The sequence below is a fragment of the Blennius ocellaris genome, assembly GCF_963422515.1.
Source record: "Blennius ocellaris genome assembly, chromosome: 18".
Classification (NCBI taxonomy): Eukaryota; Metazoa; Chordata; class Actinopteri; order Blenniiformes; family Blenniidae; genus Blennius; species Blennius ocellaris.
In genome coordinates, this window is record NC_137667.1 from 14,840,705 (window position 1) to 14,860,756 (window position 20,052).

General features: G+C 42.4%; 3 protein-coding genes across 4 annotated transcripts; all 3 read right to left on the bottom strand.

The window, feature by feature from the left end:
- Positions 1–511: 511 nt before the first annotated feature.
- LOC308143512 (adenosine 5'-monophosphoramidase HINT3-like) lies at positions 512–2,926 on the bottom strand. Of its 2 annotated transcripts, XM_080514347.1 has the most exons (5): positions 2,828–2,924; positions 2,606–2,723; positions 1,759–1,822; positions 1,432–1,558; positions 512–1,127 (listed from the first exon to the last, which is right to left on the bottom strand). In XM_080514347.1, exons 1-5 carry the CDS (start codon positions 2,912–2,914, stop codon positions 1,080–1,082), a joined length of 444 nt encoding a protein of 147 aa, XP_080370473.1. In that variant the 5' UTR covers positions 2,915–2,924; the 3' UTR covers positions 512–1,079. The 2 variants fall into 2 exon arrangements, with proteins under 2 accessions (XP_080370473.1, XP_080370472.1); XM_080514346.1 differs by having other exon boundaries at positions 2,606–2,926.
- A 426-nt stretch (positions 2,927–3,352) lies between these two features.
- Positions 3,353–5,721, bottom strand: LOC308143513 (adenosine 5'-monophosphoramidase HINT3-like). The gene is made up of 5 exons (XM_080514348.1): positions 5,593–5,721; positions 4,462–4,579; positions 3,990–4,059; positions 3,649–3,775; positions 3,353–3,488 (listed from the first exon to the last, which is right to left on the bottom strand). The coding sequence occupies exons 1-5, from the start codon at positions 5,692–5,694 to the stop codon at positions 3,408–3,410; spliced, it is 498 nt and encodes a 165-aa protein (XP_080370474.1). The 5' UTR covers positions 5,695–5,721; the 3' UTR covers positions 3,353–3,407.
- An 877-nt stretch (positions 5,722–6,598) lies between these two features.
- ncoa7b (nuclear receptor coactivator 7b) lies at positions 6,599–19,567 on the bottom strand. Its single transcript, XM_080513791.1, has 16 exons — positions 19,481–19,567; positions 16,514–16,671; positions 14,933–15,003; positions 14,703–14,810; positions 14,502–14,603; positions 14,069–14,194; positions 13,198–13,382; positions 12,673–12,835; positions 10,789–11,311; positions 10,437–10,608; positions 10,130–10,277; positions 9,920–10,045; positions 8,959–9,111; positions 8,642–8,737; positions 8,471–8,544; positions 6,599–8,368 (listed from the first exon to the last, which is right to left on the bottom strand). The coding sequence occupies exons 1-16, from the start codon at positions 19,516–19,518 to the stop codon at positions 8,233–8,235; spliced, it is 2,379 nt and encodes a 792-aa protein (XP_080369917.1). The 5' UTR covers positions 19,519–19,567; the 3' UTR covers positions 6,599–8,232.
- Between the last annotated feature and the right edge of the window lie 485 nt (positions 19,568–20,052).

Below are 20,052 nucleotides of genomic sequence, written 5' to 3' on the forward strand. Positions count from 1 at the left end.
TCCCAGACCTCGCATGGAATGATTAAGCACATGCCACAAGTTTGACTGCCCTTTACAATTGAGAAACCGTGACTGATGCTGCAACGACGTGTCTGGAATTATTAAAATGGAGCCATATCCATGTGAAACTGTAATTCAAATTGTCATCCTTGATCATTCATCAGAGAATAAAAATGTAACGCTGATGAAACAGTAAGTATCAAACATTTGCTTCAGACCTCCAGCTGTTTGAAGGTTATAATCAAATTGTTGATTCGTGATGACAGAGTAGGTCGAGAGAGAGAAAACAGCAGACAATAAACCGTCAGAACCGTCTGCCGTCAGTTTTGAAGCTACACTATACTGACATCAAGTGGCTTGAAGCAGAAACTGACAACGACAAAATAAGTGTGGCGAAATTATATTTTGGAAATGATAAATGTCATTATTCTGAAACCATACTGGGATGATATAATAAGTTATACACCAAACACTTTGCAGTCAAAATAAAACATTCATAACTGAATTAGATTCTTTATTGTTTTAAATTGTTGCTAATTGTGAGGGAAGCAGGTGGAAAGAAGTCGAGGTAGTGAAGGAGAATGCCATGGAATGTCAAGAGAAAGGAGGGAAAGATTAAAAGATGAATGGGTTGGAGACAGTAAGGCTGTCGACCGGAGGCCGAGCTGGAGGCGACAGAGAGGAAGACGCCCAGATACTAAATACGAGTAAACTAAATGGACGGAAGTGAAAAGATCAGAGAAACATTGATTGATGTAACTTCTTAATACAAGAGAAAATAAAAGGTATAAAATCAAAAATACTTTTTTTTGCAAGGCTTAATTTATACATAAATGTGCAGAATATAAATGTATTTTCACCCTTCATAAAAACTCTTGTAAACTTATTTTAAAATGATGCCAAGTTGTCACTTAAACTCTCACTTGTCTCTACAACTATATCAACAATCGGATATGCAGTTGTTATTACAGAGCATAAACAGCCAGAGAATCGCTTTAAAATGGCACTCAGTGTCACTTTAAAGTGCTTAATCTATTACCCTGATCAAGATATTGCACCTTAAGACTCTTCATATCTTCTCATCGTACTTTGCCTTTAGTCTTCAACTGAGAGAGCACATTCTCCACCTGCAACAGAGAAAAACAGGAAACATTTAGGGTCTTCATGAGGCACTAATGTTAAGAAAAGGGAGAGATAGTTCTTAATGCAAATCACAAATAAGCAGAAACAACCAGCGGTGAGAATAATGCACCTTATCGATTAAACCTATTACTGAAGCAATCCACCAAGATCCAAGATTTTTTTTTTTGTATAAATCGCTTGATTATGTAGAGAATTGAAAATCAGACTTCATGCCAGATGTCGAGGAAATCAAAATGAAATGTTAAAAAATAGTTCATTTTTGGACGACATGACTCAGGCTCGACTCACTGTGATGAACCAGTGAGACTGTGGGCCATAGTGGAGCTGTGACTTGAAGGGCATCTGGCTGGCTGGAGCCAGCGCGTGGAGGTGGAGGTGTGGCACCGAAGTGAACGGAGGTATATGAAATCCCAACCTGCACATTTAAGACAGCGTTAGTTTAAAGTCAATACTTTGCACACAAAAGCAGTTCACGGACAAAAACAATTGAGCATCGTCACCAAACTGATTATCAAAAGCAGAATTCAAAAATACAAATACTTGCTATCGAACAATGCCAGACAGAGAATTAATCTCGGTCTTCGTCAGAATTAATTAAAAGGGGAATTTGTTTACCTTATGTCTTTTAGGCCACAGGCTTCCTCTAGTACACTCCTTCCCATTTTCTCCATCCGCTCCACTATCAACAAACAAATCTCATTTAGATGTTTTAGTCATACAACCTCAGAAACGTCAGAAAAAAAAAAATCAAATGGCTCTAATTACAGCATACAACATATCTCATTATTTCGACTCAAAACGTACCGATTGGAAGGATGTTTATTTTTGAAACAAACAAAAAATCTTGTAAGTCTTGAAATAATTTTTAACATGATCAGTCTCCAAATCAGGTTGTATGACTGTTGTATGACTGTTGCTGTCAGCTGCTTTATTATTTTCACTATAACCGAGGCATCATCAATTAGAGGCTCAAATAAGTCACAAACCTAGAATGTAGAATATTTTTTTAAATCCTGTGTTGATACTAGAGTATAAAAAGCAGTCAGAAAATAGTTAATTACAAGGACCTTTGTCTTTAAAATCGTAAAAATGACAGCATATTCAGATATTGTATTAAAAAAAGTGGCAAAATATTTCAAATCACATGTCAATATATTAAAATCGAAGCTTAGCATTCAGTTTTTAGTTTAAAATAATAATAATAATAATAGTAATAGTAATAATAACAACTTACTATTGAAAAGCTCATATCCAATCGGATTGTACAATTACACCAAATGGTTACAATCAATAGATTTATTGGCATTTTGAGACGCTGTTTAAAAACATTTTGACAACAAAGGTGTTTTTTGTGAGTCAATCATCCAATCCATTCATGACCGATTGTGGATATCATTCTATTTTCTTGTGTTCAGGACTGACAATCAGGCACTGATTTATAGAGTTTGAGCGTCTCTCTCACCAAGTGCCACGTGTTTCTCCTGGAGACGCTTGCAGTTGTCGATATGGATCCTGGGAATGACGAGGAAATGATGGACAGCTCCAGGCTTCACATCCCGGAAACAGAGCAGCTCGTCATCCTGTGTACACACCCACACGCACACACGCGCGTGCGCGCACACACACACATACTCAGCTTCCTCAACTTCATGAAAACGGGAATACATAAACAGTTTCCACTCACGCTCTGGAGGATTTCCGCGTCGGTCTGATTGTTTGCTATTTGACAGAAAGGACATTCGTCCTCCCCAGAAGACCGCTCAGTGTCCATGCCGGACGGGTTGTTGAGTTACAAAGGAACTAAATGGGACTCGGCGCTGTCACGCGGCGACGTCAATTCTTACCGTGACGTCATATGGGCGTGTCTGAAAACAGTCAACAGCTGATTCATAAAATTCTGGAGTTTTACGACAAATACAAAAAACTCTGTATTCATGAAGTTTTTAACTACAATTCCGAACTTTATTAGATTTCTAGTTTTTTTGCACTTCATCCTTTCAGTTATTGTAGCTGTTTTATTCTAATAAGCTTTGGTTTTTTTCTCAGTTTTACCTTTACTAACTTTACAACGGACTGCTTGTACATGTTGCTAAAATATTTACATGTCACACGTGTGTATAACACACATCCCAACGTCATTCTACTGTTTTTCCTTTACAAAACATTTTCTTTCATAAACTCTGTAATCATCATACTCCTTGGAGTTTTTTTGTTGTTGTTTTTTTTACATTTGAAGTCTAAAGTCCAGTTTACGAGCTGCTGGATCAATGTGGATTTGACAAACAGTTGAAAAAACACATTTGTGTTTGTGATGCATTCTGTAGCTCCTTCCGGAGATGGCTTTCCTGTGAAACAAAAAAAGAAAAAGAAAAACTCATCACAATATGAGAAAGAAGAAAAGTTGAAACTACATGTGGTACACTGCAGTGACCTTAACTTCCCATATGTAGTAGAAAGAAGGCAGAAAACTATTGATGAAAATGAGAAGCAGCCATCAGCACTCACAGTGATAAAGCGAACCGATCCTGGAATGAATTTATACAATATGAATGAAAAGATCTGGCTGCCGGGTGCAAGCACATGGAGGTGGAGGTGGTCTACTGAGGTGTAGGGGGGCCGGTGAAAGCCCAGCCTGTGGAGGGAGGAACACCACAGAGTGAGGACAAGGCCTGTTCACAATGGAGCGCTGCATTCAAACTACATGACTGCCATAAAAGTAGCTCGGAGCATTTTTATGTTTGGAGACTTTACCCCCTTTTAAGGTTACAGGAAAACTGTGAGAGAAGCTCAGTGGGAAATGTGTGGCGCTCATCTGATATTTGACATCGTTTCATTTCCCTACCTACCTCACATCCTCCATATCAGTGACTCCCTGGTCATGGAGAACTTGTTTTCCCAGTTCTGCCATCCTTTCAACTGTTGGATACAAGACGGTTATTTGTTGGTCATTTAAAAAAGGTAAGGCAGGTAAATGCATTTTTTTTTGTTTTGTGCAAACTGAAGCCGAACAAGCCGTGTGAAAGAACGAAGGAGAGGTTTCATTTAAACGGTCAATGTTTTTAAATTTTTATTTAAATACTCTTTTTATTAATTTTTCAGATCCAGAACAAACAACAACAAAAGCCGCACGCCCCAAAAAGCACAAAGAACACAAGTAGCAGTAAAGAGTTCAGGTTGTAGTAAGGATTTATTCCTAGAAGGTTGAAGTAGTAGTAGTGTTAAGGGGATAAAGCAAGCAGAATATGTTTTGATGACAACGTGAAGATGAGGAAAAACACCGGTACATGTCTGGTTTTGCTTTTGCTTTTTTCCACTGACCGAGTCCGATGTGTCCTTTATGCAGTGACTGACAGCTGTGAATGTGCTTTGTGGGCACAACCAGGTAGTGGTGGGGAGCGGCGGGGAAAATGTCTTTGAAACACACCAGCTCTTCATTCTGCGTACACAAGGAGCTGATTTAATCGGTTCAGTGACAGACGGACTGTATTTGTGGCATTTCACCCACATATGGGCCAGAATTCCCAAATTCCTCCATACCCTCTGAACCATCGGGATTTTTGGACAAATTTAGAGAACATCTTTCAGCTTATTAAATCCATCCTGTGTGAAATCTTTGGGAAATGTTTGAGATGACTCATTTAGACATTTTTCAATCCCATTTTATAATTGTACATTATTAGTTATATACAGTCTTTGTTCATAAATCGGTATTGTGAGCGGGACGACACAGAACACTGTCTGGATCCCTGAAGGTGTCAAAAGACCCAACCTCATGAAAGTATGTTTCCAGCTATAGACCCTGAAGACATGCCTGGTAATTCAAGTGCAGAGCCTTTCAAAGAGCAATTGTGTTTGCTCAATTGCATGTATATGAGATGGTTTCTACACAGTTCGGTGATTCATTAGTGACATCGACGAAGGAACAATACGCTTGTCTAGCTGGGAAATACTGCTAAAGTAGGATGTTTATTCAAGCTTTCAGAAGCTATATTTTCTTCTCGAACACAAGAAAAGCATTTATGGATCTATACACACGACTGATACTTTTTGGAATGATGCATGATTCAAACAGTTTGTCTGTTATTGACTTAAAAAGCACAATTTCCTCCAAGTGTTAATTTCTACTGAAATTGACACCTTCAGTGTTATTTCTAGGTTTATTGTCTGGAAGCTGTTCCTTTGGGATGAATACAGTATTTTATATCCTCTATTCTATTCTCTCTGTTGTAATATATCATTCTAAACAGAGGATTGGACTTTCCCAACTAGGGTCTTTGTCAATTTTATTTAATTCAATTGTATTTAACTTTAATTAAAACCAGCCAAAGTCTATGGGGCACATTGTGATGACTTGTTGCTGCTGTAAATAAACAAATAAAGAAAGACCACACACACAAAACAAGAAACTTACTTTCCTTTCCGAGAATATGACGTCTGGAAGCATCTCACCTTTTTAAGGACCTCTGCTTCCGGGTCTCGATCGCTCGCTATCAAACAGAAAATACAATTATTATCGCTCTCCTCGCTGGAGACTGTAAGGTTCTCCGCCATGCCTCCGGTTGTTGTCCGGACAGTGTTCTCTCGTCTCTCTGCGCCGGTTGTCGGTGTCATGTTACCGGTTACATGTCGGCGGAAGAGCTTCGGTATGTCGCTGACATCGCCAACGATCGTCTATTTATTTACACGAAGAAGAATCACAACGATCTTGCACTGTACGGAGGCCGACAAGTGCAAACGCGCTACAAACTGAAACGCACTTCAAAACAGAATATTTGCACAGTTTGAAATCCTGTTTCTACTTACAGCTTAGAGCAGAACCAGACCCAAAGCCAAGACATTTCTTGAGACACACACATTTTGTATTAAAGCAAAAGCAGTTAATTTACACCAGCACAAATTTTATTATCTGTGTTTGTGCATGTCCAACTCTGTGTTTATAGAAACTTACAAGAAGCACCAGGGTTGCAAAATTCCAGACATTTTTAAAGTTGAAAACTTTACATAGGAATAAGCAGGAATTTATAGGAATAAATCAGGAATTCATTAACTTGGTTTGGCTTTTAATAGAGAACTTAAATATAGTTGGGGAAAATATATATTTTTGCATTATCCTGAACAAAACAGATTTCATGCAATACAGTGGAATATTTGCCATTTGATTATTACTAATGTTTTAATTACAAATATCACTTAAAAACTAATCTTTTGTACTACAATGCATCGCAATGTAAACGTGGGCTAATAAATATTTCTAAACTTCCCCAGCTTAACTTCCCATAGAAATTTACAGGAAAATTACCAGAAATCGTCAACCTCTTTACAACCCTAGTCGGCACAGACTTAAACTCTCATTTTCACACATTTTCAACCAAAATTACCAAATCTGGAAGGCTAAAGTACATTTCCTTAAAAACACACACAAAAAATGAGAAAATGATATGGCAACACAACCTTTTATTATGCATGTGTATATTTAACATTTATTCAGATTTAAATGTGGTTGCAGTAACAACACAATAAATAGATCCTTAGTGATATCACAGCACACAGCAGTTTTGGATTCACAAGAAATAATACTTGGGGAGCATTCACAGTTACAACATTGAACAGCTGGAGACGACAAAGCTCATTTTCACATGAAGCGATCACTGGCATTAGTGGATAATAGTGCGGCTGGTATCATTAATAGAGGTGTCAGACATTTGCAGTGCTGCACTACAAACCTGGTCCCCAATACAAAGGATACACATGCACATTTTTCTTGAAGTGTTAGTAGATCTGAATGTTGAGTTAGTGGCATATCAGGGTGCAACGACAGATGATCCCTTTTCCTCCGTTTGTAAGTATAAAGCAGTTGCTGTAGACCGACAGCTTCCCTCCTGTAGTGGTGTTTGAACTACATTCAGTAACAATTCTACATAAAAAAAAGGGGGGGGGTCATTACAAAAGGGCCATGGCGCAGCATGGGACTGTCTGTTCATCCTGTAGTGCAAAGTGACATATTCAACTGCCTGTAAATGGCTAAACACGAATAACTTGCAACTTAAAAAAAAAAAAAAAAAAAATCAAAGATAAATTAGCCAAGGCGATAGATATCTGAATTTAATACTGACAATCAACTGGAATATTCAGCACACGGTTTCTATTAAAACAAAACCAAAAAAAAAAAAAGAAAAAAAGACTGACTTAGAAAAACACAACTTTTTGGTAAAAAATAAAATGTAAAAATAAAAAGAAATCTAAAGCATTTTTTTTATAAAATACAAGGAGCTTACAGTAAATATGAAATTAAAAAGAACATATTTGGTCATTGCATGTGTTCCCCAGTCACACCAGCGGTTATTTGAAGTGTACAGGGAATGAAAGTGTGAAACGCAGCTCATTTATCTCATGTAAAACTTTTTAAAATAAAGGAACAGGGAAAACAGAAGCTTCCACTTCCACTGTAAACTAGTTTCCACGTTGAAACTCAATGTGATGGTGGAGAGTTTGGAATTCAATCCGGCCACTTTGTTTCAAGTTTCAAGTTCATTATGGCATTTAAAAAAAAAAAAGAAAAGAAAAAAAAACAGAAATTCCATACCCTTTCAAATTTCTTGACTACAATATTCTTTACAATTCCAGACATAAACACGTCACCAACCGTTACATCTGCACAAAGCGACAAAATGACCGGAATCGTAATCACTTTCAACTCGGCTCCATTACTAAGAAAACAGTAACATCAACAGATTGAATTGGCTTCTTCAGGCCACACAGCCACAGGGTCTCTCCTCGTGTTTATGGTGGTCAGGCAGCATTGCATGCTGGGAAAGCTGGGCTCTAAATGTCTAAGGCAGGTGATTAAACCCCCGAGGCCAAACCTGCAGGTCAAACCCAGCTCAGGACAGGCGACAGTAAAAACCCAAACCGCTGCTTCTGGACAATCACAGAACCTTCAGTGTCACTGACGGCCAGCCGGGTTTCCCCTCCGAGTGGTGCGCAAAAAGACTTAAAGGTGTTTTGTTTTTTTTCTTTCCTTTTTTGTAAATTTTAGTGCTTTGCAATGTGGGCGTGAATGCAGACGTAGCCGGAACAGGTGGAGGAGGGCTACTCGAAGGTCCACACCTCCAGGCTGTGGATGTTGAAGTCCTGCTGGGAGGAGAGCGGCTGGTTGTTAAATGTGGCACACCTGGTGGTGGTGCCTCTGTACAGCTCGGCGTCCAGCCACAGGCCCAGCTGACCACTGCGGATTAAAAAAAAAAAGAGAGAGCAACGATTACGACACGCTACGATCAGAAAAAAAAAAAAAACCTCCCGGAAGTTGAGACCGAGTCGACCCACGCACCCTCCGCCTCCCATCTGCAGAGAATCGATGTTGCCTTTCACGAAGTAAGAATTATCCCCTGTCCAGCGGTACACCTGCAAATATACGATAGGTCGTATTTGAGATCAGGATTTCGAGGATTTTTTTATTTTTATTAAATAGTTTAACTGAACCTCTGACTAATTCAAGCACCTTGATTTCAGGACAGAAGCTGTAGAGGAAAGTCTCTCCTGTGCCGTAGCAGTGCTCGCTCACTCTGAAAGGATGAGTGGAAAATGCTCCAAAGATCTGGAATTAGAACCAATAATCAGTTTTCAACTCTGTGGAACAAATGATCATCAACAGTGTAAAGCCCCATCATATTGAGGTTTATTGTGATTATAACAAACATCTAATCATCTCCATAGCATTGTACATTAGTACAGTGTATTCTCCTGTTCTTCCACAAAGCGTCACTAAAAACAGGCATCTAACAAAAAAAACAAAACTCAATTTGAAACTGTGTCTACCTGGTTGTCCATGTCTTTAATGACCAGCAGCACTGGACTGTCTACGTCCGCCAGGTTTCTGTACAGAGTCTTCAGACTGGTCCCGTGTTTCTCTGTGCTGTAGGTCAGCCTCCAGGGATAACCCTGAACACGCGCTGGCAGGCGGCAGGCAAGCTGGGGATGCAAACACATCGCCAGAGGATGAAACCAGACAGGTTGAAGGAAAGAAATCTGGTCTCGTTATTTAACGCCCAGTTGGGGGACCTCAAACCTCTCGGGGCGCCACCGCCACATGCAGGGATGTCAAAAATACTGCCTTTTTAAGAGGTCAACCAAGAGGCAAATCATTTTTAAATCAAGGAAAGACTCACTTGAAGCAGTTATAAGATACAATATGGATCAGAATAATTCAGTTTTACACGTCCCATCAATATATACACCATTGGTGGGAATTATTTGTATTTGATGATTATAACTTCATTTGGCCAGAAGGTGGTGCCCTATCCCCATGACTCTTGATTTTCCTTTGACTCTTGGCTCATTTTGTGAAGAAATCCTAAATTCTTTTTCTTTCCTTCTTTCTTATTTGAATCTAGGTGGACATTTTGGCATCTTTCTCCTGCGACAGATGCATTTCATTACTGCACCTGCTCATTTCCTGTCTTTACTGACGTTATTTCACTAAGCATTCACGTGGAAAACGTCTGGATCCAGAGCTTTTGAACTTTTCTGCTTTCATTTGTTCTGTCTGAGATTTAAATGAAGCATTAAAACGGTCATTGTAACTCAGTTTGGTGCATTTGATCCCTCCGTTATCGCAGCAGACGTTCAAACTTTGATAATTCTGGCCCTCTGAAGTATTTCCAAGCAGCAGACCTGCTGTTTTATGGCCCATTTAAACGACCGATTCTTTTGATAAAGATGGCATATATTTATACGTTTACTGGAATGTGCACCAGTTCAGCACGTCTGACGGTTCTACCTTCTCGATGTGCGTGTCCTGCAGCAGGTCACTGGTGTCGCTGAGCAACGGCAGCGCGTCCACAGCCAGGTCTCCGTCACAGCTGCCAAAGCTCTGCCTGCGCTTTGCTTCATCAATCGTGATGATCTGAACACAACACGCAACGGTCAACGACAGCCGCTACCCGACGTGCGCCACACGCCGGGGAGCCGCGCGTTTCTCCACACACACCTCCCAGCTGCAGGACGCAGGGTCACTGAAGAAGTTATCGATCATGTCCAGCTCGTCCTTCTCCACCACGACGAAGCCCTGCTCCCGAGCCTCCTTCCCGTACACGTCGGGAGACCACTGAACGAAGAAGGCGTACAGGTCGTTCACCCTGGAAAACACACGCGGGCCGTCAGCGTGCATTAGTATATTGCTGACTCTCACACACACACACGCTTAAAAACCCCTCCCCGAAAAAAAAAGTCTAAACAAAAAACAGATGAATTACCAAACATGTAGTCACTTATGAACGAGCTTGTCATCACTTCACCTTTCTTGCGGCACAGCAAACCAGTACTCTGGCTGCTTCGCTCTGCCGCCAAACAAGTGGGCGGGGCTGGAGGTCAGCGCCGTGGCGAAGGACTTCCGCATCGGTTTTCCCACTTTGAAGCAGAGGAACATGGGGGGGTTCTTGCTCTTTTCCTCCGACGAGAAAAGCATGTCTGCACCAAAAAAAAAAAAAAAAGGAAGTTTGACATGAACCAAAGTTCAAAAATATTAGTTTTACATTACAGGTTCTATATTAGGGTTCGGTGTAGTATTTGTTTTTTTCTTTTACAGCATTTTCTTGAAACGCTAATAATTGCAATCATGTACAAAAGGATTGAGTTGATGTTGTGTACCTTGAATAGGCGCTTGCATCCTCTCCAGCAGCCACGACTTGTTCCGTCTCTCCTCCTCACTCAGTTCATCTTCCTCCTCCTCCTCCTCCTCCTCCTCCGCCGGCCCGCTGGGACTTTGTCCCTTTGAACCAGACTGTCGACAAACCTCCGGCGCCTCCTCCCGACTCCTCCGCTTTCCGCTTTGGTCCACGGGCTGATCTATACTGGTTAGCAGCTCTTCGGGTCTTTTTGATTGGATGTCTTTGGTTTGGGTAACTTCTTGGCGCGTGGGTTCGTCCCGCCAGTCGCCCCGGCCTTCCGTCTCCAACGACGCCTGAGTGGACTCCCCGTCCTCGATGGAGCAGTTCTGGGCGACGCCTTCGTCCTCCTCCTCGTCCAGCTTCCCTTTACTTTGGCCGAGCATTAATTTGTCCCGGGGTTCTCCTTGGAGTGGACGGCAGGACGCCCCCTCCGTCTCCTCCGTGCTCCCGTTGATGGTGGGCTCCAGCTCTGTGAAGCCCTCGTCCGACGGAGACTTCTCCGTCTGCTCGTCCTGTGCACTGCCTGATAGATCACAATGTGAGCAAACGCTTTAAGTACGTTTCGAGAGATGCTACTATATTATCACACTTCATATTCCGCTGCTTCTTCAAATGTCTTTCTTGCTATTGCAAATACACCACCGGTGCAAATCTCCACCTTCACGTTGTTGTTGTTTTTTTTTAATGTTTCACTGTATTTTTCAGCAGAATGTTGCATTAAAATTTACTTTATATTGAGATTGTAATCAATTTTAGTACTAATTGTGTGATTTTGCTCAATTCTAGACAGTTTCATCACGTAAACAAAGACAAACTTTCAAGTACATCTTGAAAGGTTATTACAGCAATATTTTAAACAGTCCAGCCACTCAAGATAAAACTGGATTATACATGGCTTCTGAAGTTTAATTTTATTTAGTATATATTATATACATCTTTATATTGGTTCAGTTATGCAATTTTAAATAAGTATGTTTCTTCCACATCATATTTGATGTTTGGTTCGTTCGTCACAATGTAGTATTTAGTCGTCCACAATGCATTAGAATGCACTATTTATGCACTGTATATTATATGCTGCCCAAAAGCTTAAGTACTAAGGTAAACTCCAAATGATAATTTATTACGATCATATATTATTATGAGTATTGACTTATAATCAAAGTTAAGTCCATGGTACACCTCTCCTTGCCTTGTTGAACTGGCATCGAGAGTTAACCACACTGTTAAAGGTTTTGCGGCGGTCCGTTGTTGCTTTCAGAAATAGTGAAAAATACCCACACTAGGTATGCTGACGCCACGTTTATGTTTGAGGTGCGACGTAATGCGCGTGACAACAACAGGCAGCAGCGTCGCAAAGCAGACAATTTGAAAATGAGCAAAATGGCCAAAACAAAAGTTATTATCGGACTAATCTATGTATGATGTCACTTTTCCCCAACGTCAGGCTGAAAATCATCAGTACTGATAGCGAGAGTGTGTCAGGCTCTAGGAAGTGATGGAAAAGTTTAAGGGACAATTTAAGGGGACAGTGCATTTTCATACCTGTGTTTGCTGCCGAGGTGATGTGACTGATTATAGTGTGTACGCTTCAATCTAAAACTAGCACTTTTGTGACGTGGTTTAATGGAAAACACGGACAAATCTGCTGCGACTGAGGGTGAAAAAAACCCAAAAAACAATGGCACTAAGGATGTTGATCATTATAATGTGAACAGCGAGTGGATCCCCACTGGTTCCAAAAGTCCTTTAAAATCTCGATTATGTATCAAAACTAAACATTTCATCCTGGTCAGCCATTTAAGCTCCTGTTTGAATCCACCAAAAAAAAAAAAACTTTTGTGGTGCATCACAATCATGATACCATCGTACCGATTTCAGAGAGGGCCGATTCGATGTCATCCAAAACGATCGCCCGTTTCGGATCCATCTCCTCGTAGCGGCTGAACGGATTTAACTCCCGCTCTGAAGGCAGCTGCTCCCACTCGCCGGGCCTGTACACAGGACACAGATCCTGGGGTGGATCTCTGTGCGGTCGGGGCGCACCGTGAACACAGCCAACCAGGATGAGAGGGAGGGGGAAATGGGGAAAAAAAACAAACAAACAAAAATGTCCAACAGAAATGAACATGACAAATTAAAACAAAGTGACAATGTGATGTAAAACAACTTAAAAGCCAACATGAGTACATAAAATTAAAAAAAACTGAAATTTAAAAAGAATATCAACAGTGGTACAGATGAGATTTACTGAAAAGACAAACCAAGGATCTTGAAATCCCAATGTGGAGAGGTGGAATCAATTCTACAACATTTACAACAAGACTGAACATCTGACAGTCGCTTGAAGCTTCTCATTGTGTTGCGTTTTGTTTTTGTTTTGTCTTACGATGGCAGACTGTCTTTGAGCTTCATACGCGACACGTCGTCGTAGAGCGCCACGGAGACGACCTCCTCCATGGGGCAGATGAGGCCGTACTCCTCACAGCCGTGCTCGATCACCACCGGGTCCGACTTGTGGGGATCGAACATGATGTTGTTGGGCGTGACGATCAACACGCCGCCGACCACTCCCTGAAACGACGACGCGGCACGTTCATAACGCGTCAGACGTGGCGCGGCGTTGTTCGGGTTAAACAAGTGTGATTAAGTGTGGATACAAGCTGAATTCGATCAATAAAGATTAACTGCCGACAAAAAACCAACAATAAAATGCTGCTGTGACCTGAAAGTTTTCGTGGAAACCGTTTTGCCGAATTGATGAGGAAAATCAAAGCGCACTACTCCTGGATTTTCTACACTTTTACTGTACATGTACATACAATCAGGTGGAAAAAAACCTGATTTAAAACAATAAAAAGGATACGCAGGATAAAAATCTCTGCGCCTCGCCTCTTAAAGAGGCAGGAACACTGAATAATGCCCACTTTCTTCTTTAGTATTACAAAAACTAACAAATTACTAGAAATTAAAAGTAATTACTGAGAAGGAAAACACATTTTATTATCCGAATTTGTTAAAAAGCTGCATATAAAAATGCTTTGGATGGCGTGAAGGATGACGCGCTGTCGGAGGAGCAGGCAGGAGATCTGTGCAAAGAAGAGGCCTCTTTCAAATAAATAGGATGTAGTTCGGTCTGATGGTAAAAACCAGCTTCGATCCCGGTGGCTGGTGAAATTGAGTGGATCCACTGAGATACAGAGTGTCGGAATTCATGTTAATTAGTTCCCCAACAGGACCGCAGTCCCCGGGCTTCTCACCATGCCATCTGTGAAGTACTTGCAGCTCATTTTGATGAATTTGACCGTCGCTGGGCCGTCGTCCTCCGAGTTTGGAGAGAGCTCTCGTCGGATGGAGTTGGCCGACCTGCAGTTTGAAATGCCGTCCTGAGAGGGACGAGGCGCCCAAATGTTAGACTTGTATTCACTCCATTTTTATTGTAATGTTTTTAAATTCATATTCCATGTGAATATTAAAGCAAATGAGTGAAAAAGGTCAATACAAAGAGGAGAAAAAGGCTCAGACTCTAAATTTAACACTCCTGCCTTTGCAAAAATTGATATTTAACAAATAATACATTTCCATGACTACTGGTTTTGTTGCCTCAAATCCCAAAAGGGCCCCAAATTAATAAATGGACTGTTTTGTTATTAGGAATTCATTTGACCTCCTCGGTTGTCGTCTGGTTTTTACCTGTAGCGACTCCACAGACAGACCATCGGTGACGGAGGGGTCGGAGGGGCACGGACTCTTGGGGTCAGCTTCCGGGAGGCTCACGTCAGGCACGAAGAGCTTCTAACGACGACGATAAAAACAGCCAGAAGTCAACATCGACGGTCGACGAGACCGAGGACGGCGAGCGTCCCTCATGGGGGTGGGTCAGTCCTTTCTCACCTGGCTGGGGTAGACGCTACGGGAGAACAGCTTGTTCAGCTGGACCAGCTTGTTCGGGGTGACGTTGAACTTGAGCGCGATGCTGTTGAGGGAATCATCGGGTCCCACCTGCAACAAGAGACCGTTTCCCTTCTGAGTTGGATGTCAGGGAAGATTTTTTTTTTTTAAATGCACGTCGGGCCGAAACATCGTTCCGCAACATTTCTCCGAACAAGTCTGCAGCCACTCACTGTGAAGTCCACCGTCCCCGGTGGCCTCTTTTTCTCCCTTTTCGCCTGATTGTTGCTTTTGCAGCCATCGTCTGCAGGGAAAGGCGAGAGGACAGTAAGGATACATCCAAGTGAAGGATAAAAACACGTGCATGTCACTTATGAGGGAAGGAAAATACCCTCCAGCAAAAAAGACAGAACTGAGACACTCCCCGACAGAGAGGACCTTGTAATAATGCCGTGGTTGCTTTTACTCCTGCACGGTCTTTTTTTTTTTTTTTTTTGTGTTCGAGTGCCAGCAGTTTTCGTGCCCTATCATTACGTCTGGCCTCGTACCAATGCACATGCTGAAGCGGTTAATGTAGATACACGCAAACAAGCTGACCTTTGTGGCCGGCGGAGAGCACAGTCAGCATTTTCTTCTTACCAGAACACAGAAGCCATTAGGGCGCCACTCCCTGACTGCCTTATTATTACCGCTGCTGCCGCCGTCGGGGGGAACGAGCGGCCGTGACTAAGCATTAGACAGCCACTCTCCACATCGGCCAGCGTCAAACACCAGAGTTTCTTTTCAGAGCTCTGTGCTTCGTTCACTTACATCCCAACTAAGTTGCTGTGACTGATATCCTACAGTGCAGGATGCAGTGTGTTGTTGGTTTTTTTGTTCTTTCTTGTGCTATTGCCCAGCAGTGTGTTATATTAAGGCCACAATGCTGCGGCCGGCAGCTCAATGCACTCGAGTTTACACAGCTGGCCGACATACTGCACACATGACAACAGTCCATTATCACTGTTGCACTGTGTTTGGAGAGATAATACGCCACAAACACAACCAGAAACAATATATCAGAACAGAACATGTCCCAAAAAACAAAAAAAGCACCATACTTTGATTGAAACTTCCTCATTTGCTTATATTCTGCCTTATCTAACGCCTCCGTTGGTGGCGAGGGAGATTCGATTTATTGTTGAGCAAATATAAAAACGAGGTTTTATGATTATTATTCATTCACATTAGTTGATTACATAATATCTGTTAGTCATTATGAATACACACACTGAATTCAAGAACCTCAACGGGACACTTTAAACAATCTCAAGTTCCCTTGCAATACGAGCTCTTTTCTGTAAACAAATATTTCTCCCAGCAAAAAACCTCTGAGGATGACGTGGAAGGCGATTTCATCCTCACAAGGACGACACGCACATTTAAAACATGCAACAGTATTTCTTTACTGACTAAACAAGACTGTGTGAAATGATACTTCGCTGTCATCCACCAACTGTAAAACAGGATGCGATAAGGGTTACGCAACTTCCCGTTTGAAACGGCTGTGATTGTTTCACACCAAGCCTTTCCCAACGTGGGGGGGGGGGGGGGGGGGGGGCAGTATCACTCCTCTGGCCCAGACTCATCATTACAAATAATACAAGTCTACAGTACTTCTTTAAATATGTGAACAAAGTGGGCTAAGAGGCACAACAGCAAATCCATTTGAATTATGTGTGCATTTTCATCCCTTGGGGAATTATTTTGTGATTCTGAACTGTGGGCATGGACGTGACTGGACGTGACGCAGATCTGTGCTGCGAGTGTTTTACCCAAACTTGCTGCCGACTTCGCCGTCCCTCTCTGCGACTCCGTCTTCTTGATCAGGCCGCCGTCGTTCAGCTTGTCGGGACAGGAGATGATGGCGGGGCTCTGCTCGTTGGCATTCCTCTCCGACTGGCTCTGCTTCAGCTGCCTCCGCCTCTTCAGCCTGTTGGGTTGCCAGAAGGAAAGTTACTTGTTTGCAATGAACTCATGAAGTGGGGGAGAGAGAGAGAGAGAGAGAGAGAGAGAGAGAGAGAGAGAGAAAACCACAGGGTCATTTCAGTTCTTTTGTTGCTCTCCCAGACTGAACCTCTCGCAGTAACGATGCGACGCAGGATGTGAACACTTGAGCTCTCACTATACCCACGTCACAATGTTTTTGAGACTCTCATTGAGCTTCCAAACAGTCTCAATGTGTAATCAACCAGACGACGTGCTACGATACTTCACGAAAAAAAGTTGTGTGAACTTTTCCCCATTTGATTTTGTTGCGTCAGCGGTAGGTACCTTCATACAGGCTCTTTTCCTTGTTCAATCATTGATAGGAAAGGGAATGGTGCAATGCTGCCTTACAAGCCCTGATGGGGTTCATTAAAGGGGGAATCTGCAGTTAAAATGCAACCACAGTTCAGTGGTGCACTTCAGGATAACACACATACACATGCTCTCTGAGATCTGCTGAAATTCTAAGGGGGGTAGGTTTGTTAAAATAACGATAAAATCTGACCGATTTGTCCAATTCTCTGAGGGATAGAGGTATTGCTGCCTTGCATAGCGCCGGGCAAAAACAGCAGCAACGCAGCGAGGGCATCTTAAGTGTTAGAGTGCTTTAATGGAAGGAAAAGATGGGGTCGATAAGTCTGCAGACAGACGGAGCTCAGGCCCGTCTCACCCACTGCAGCACACATCTGGCCGTGACCTAAAAAAAAAACCTAAAAAAAAAAAACCTGCAGACACTTTCTCAACGGCACCATCTGTTTCAGTGAGGGACATCCCTCAGATCCCTCACACACCCACACACACTCACACACACTCACACACACACACACACCCCACACATACTGCTCGACTCCTCCTCACTCCCTCCGAACATTCACTTTGTAAACCGTGAGGCAACTGGACTGATAACAGATAAAGGATCCTTCTCTCAGGACTCGGGATAGAATTTGTGACGAGATTGACTTCCCATTGAACTTGCATCATAGAAAAAGTATTAGAAAAAAATCGAAAAAAAAAAAACAGAAGTTGAATTATTGATGACATGACACAGCATGTTAATCCAGGGAAGTCAAACATCCGGCCAGAAGGAACAATCAAACACAATGCAAAGAAAGAATTATAATCTCAAAATGATATCTTGTGTAAAAGCCTTTGAAAGCACTGGAGCTGCCCTACGCTGCCACATTGAAGCCTTGAACACTGTAAATCATCTGATGATTGTTGGTGTGTGAACTCCATGTCTTTGAAGTTTCAATAGAAAAAAATCTAATAATTCATAAAAGAGTAACACATTTTCACACGCGCGGCTTAAATGTTGTTTTCCATTTCAGCCCGGTGGGAAAAAAAGCATTGCTTTTGCTAAGTCCAAATGCTAGAAGCCCGTATGAAAGTGGGGTTCACACAGGGGGGTAATATGTTTGCATTGGCACCACATGTGTGCGACTCAGACTGACCTTTGTTCCATTTGACAGGAAGCACGACCGCATTCAGTGTGACACATGTTATGGCTCTGTTAGTTCGTGATAAGCTCTATTTTGTTTCCAGATATGTTCACCGTCTGTCCAAACAGATATTTTAAAGCAGATTGGACTGGAGATTTCCCCCCTTTTTTTAATTGCTAGTTTTTTTTGTGTGTGAATTTCTTCAGAGCATCACCGCCAACTTAGCTCAAAATCCCTTTTTTTTTCTGATCTAATACACAGTCCACCTAATAATTACACGCTGACTGAACAATGAGCCCAGCACAGGGTCATTTCTCCACATAATATAATATTTCCAACATAAACTAATCACAAGACCAGAAGACAAATGGCTGGTTTACTACAAGTAACCCGAGACATCACGGATGAGAAACAGTCTCCATGAGCCACAAAACTGGTGCTCATTTACAGAAAAAAAAATGAAATTCTACTGTGTGAACAGATTCAACTGAAGGACAACTGAGCTGAAACAAGTCTTGTAAATGTGTGTTAAGGCTTGTTAGCCAAATTAAAAAGGTCATCATTCTGCAGTGCACTGCTGAAATCCAATTTATCCTCCGCTAACAGGCAATTCTGCACAAATCACAGTATAGAGGCTGCTCGGTTTGTTCACAGCAGAACTCTGACGAGCCCCTTTTTCCACACTTCCCCATATCACGTTTCACCGTTGTTGCCAAAATCCAATTTCAGTGTGGATGTATGCCCCGAAGAACTCCGACGCATGAAATTGTATTACGCCCAATAAAAGGCTGGTGTGGCCAAGAGACAGGTGACTTGGCAGTGCCCGATCCTGAATACAAAAACCGGGTAAACGGAGTGAGCACATGCACGGCAACAGAAGAATGACAACACAGCACAAAGGAGAAGGCCACAGGCGGTTAAATCGAACGAGTAATAGTCAACATAAAACTTCTGGACTTTACAAAACCAACATGTGAGCCGTGAGTGACGACAACAATGAAAACACTTCTTTTAACGCAGAGCGAAGGAACACGCTCAGCAGCTGTAACTGCTACGTCATCAGAAAAAAATACAGATCTGTGCAGCTTGTGCGTACAGGTTTGGCAACATCTCCCAACAGCTCAAGTGTCTTTCGTCGAGCCTGTGAAAGTAGCTGTGAGGAAGATTGTTGACCACAAATTGTGTACGATACAAGTGCAAAGTGTCCTAATGTATCACTAATGATAAAAGCAACTTTTGAATGGGGAGGGGCAAAAAGCAATTGCTGCATGCAAACGACAAGTGCAAATAAAGCATGCACACAGAAGCTCTCACCTTGCAAAATATCCCGGCTTTCTGTCTCTCTTTTCCATCAGGCCAAGCTCCTAAATCTGCATGGAGCTAGGTGCATCCATGCAAACATGCGCACACACACACACATACAAGGCTCCAGAGTGTGTCCAAGCCAGCAGACACAGCTCCAGGTAGATCACCTCTCACAGGGAGCACTCACACGTCCTCCTTGCCCTGCAGGAGGAGGAGAAGCAAGCGGATTAGCACAGATCACCGGCTGCCTCCTCGTTCAACGACGACACACTGCAAAAGCCCCAATAAGTGATCGAGAATCCCATCAACTTAAGTGGAGGGCGATGGAGGCGTCCCATAATAAGCACTGCCAGGTCAATCAGGCTGGGAAACGCGCAGCACCATCTGGGTCCAGTTAACCGTTGCCACAGTAAACATGTGTTTTTATTACGTAACGCAAAGTTCAATCTCCGCAAATGTGTTTATTATTGGCGGAATCGGGTCGAGAGAGGGGGGGGGGGGGGGGGGGGGGGGCTGAAGTAAACATTCGCAGACGTCACAGCTCCACGCCGAGAGACGAGACGATCACGTCGAACCAGACC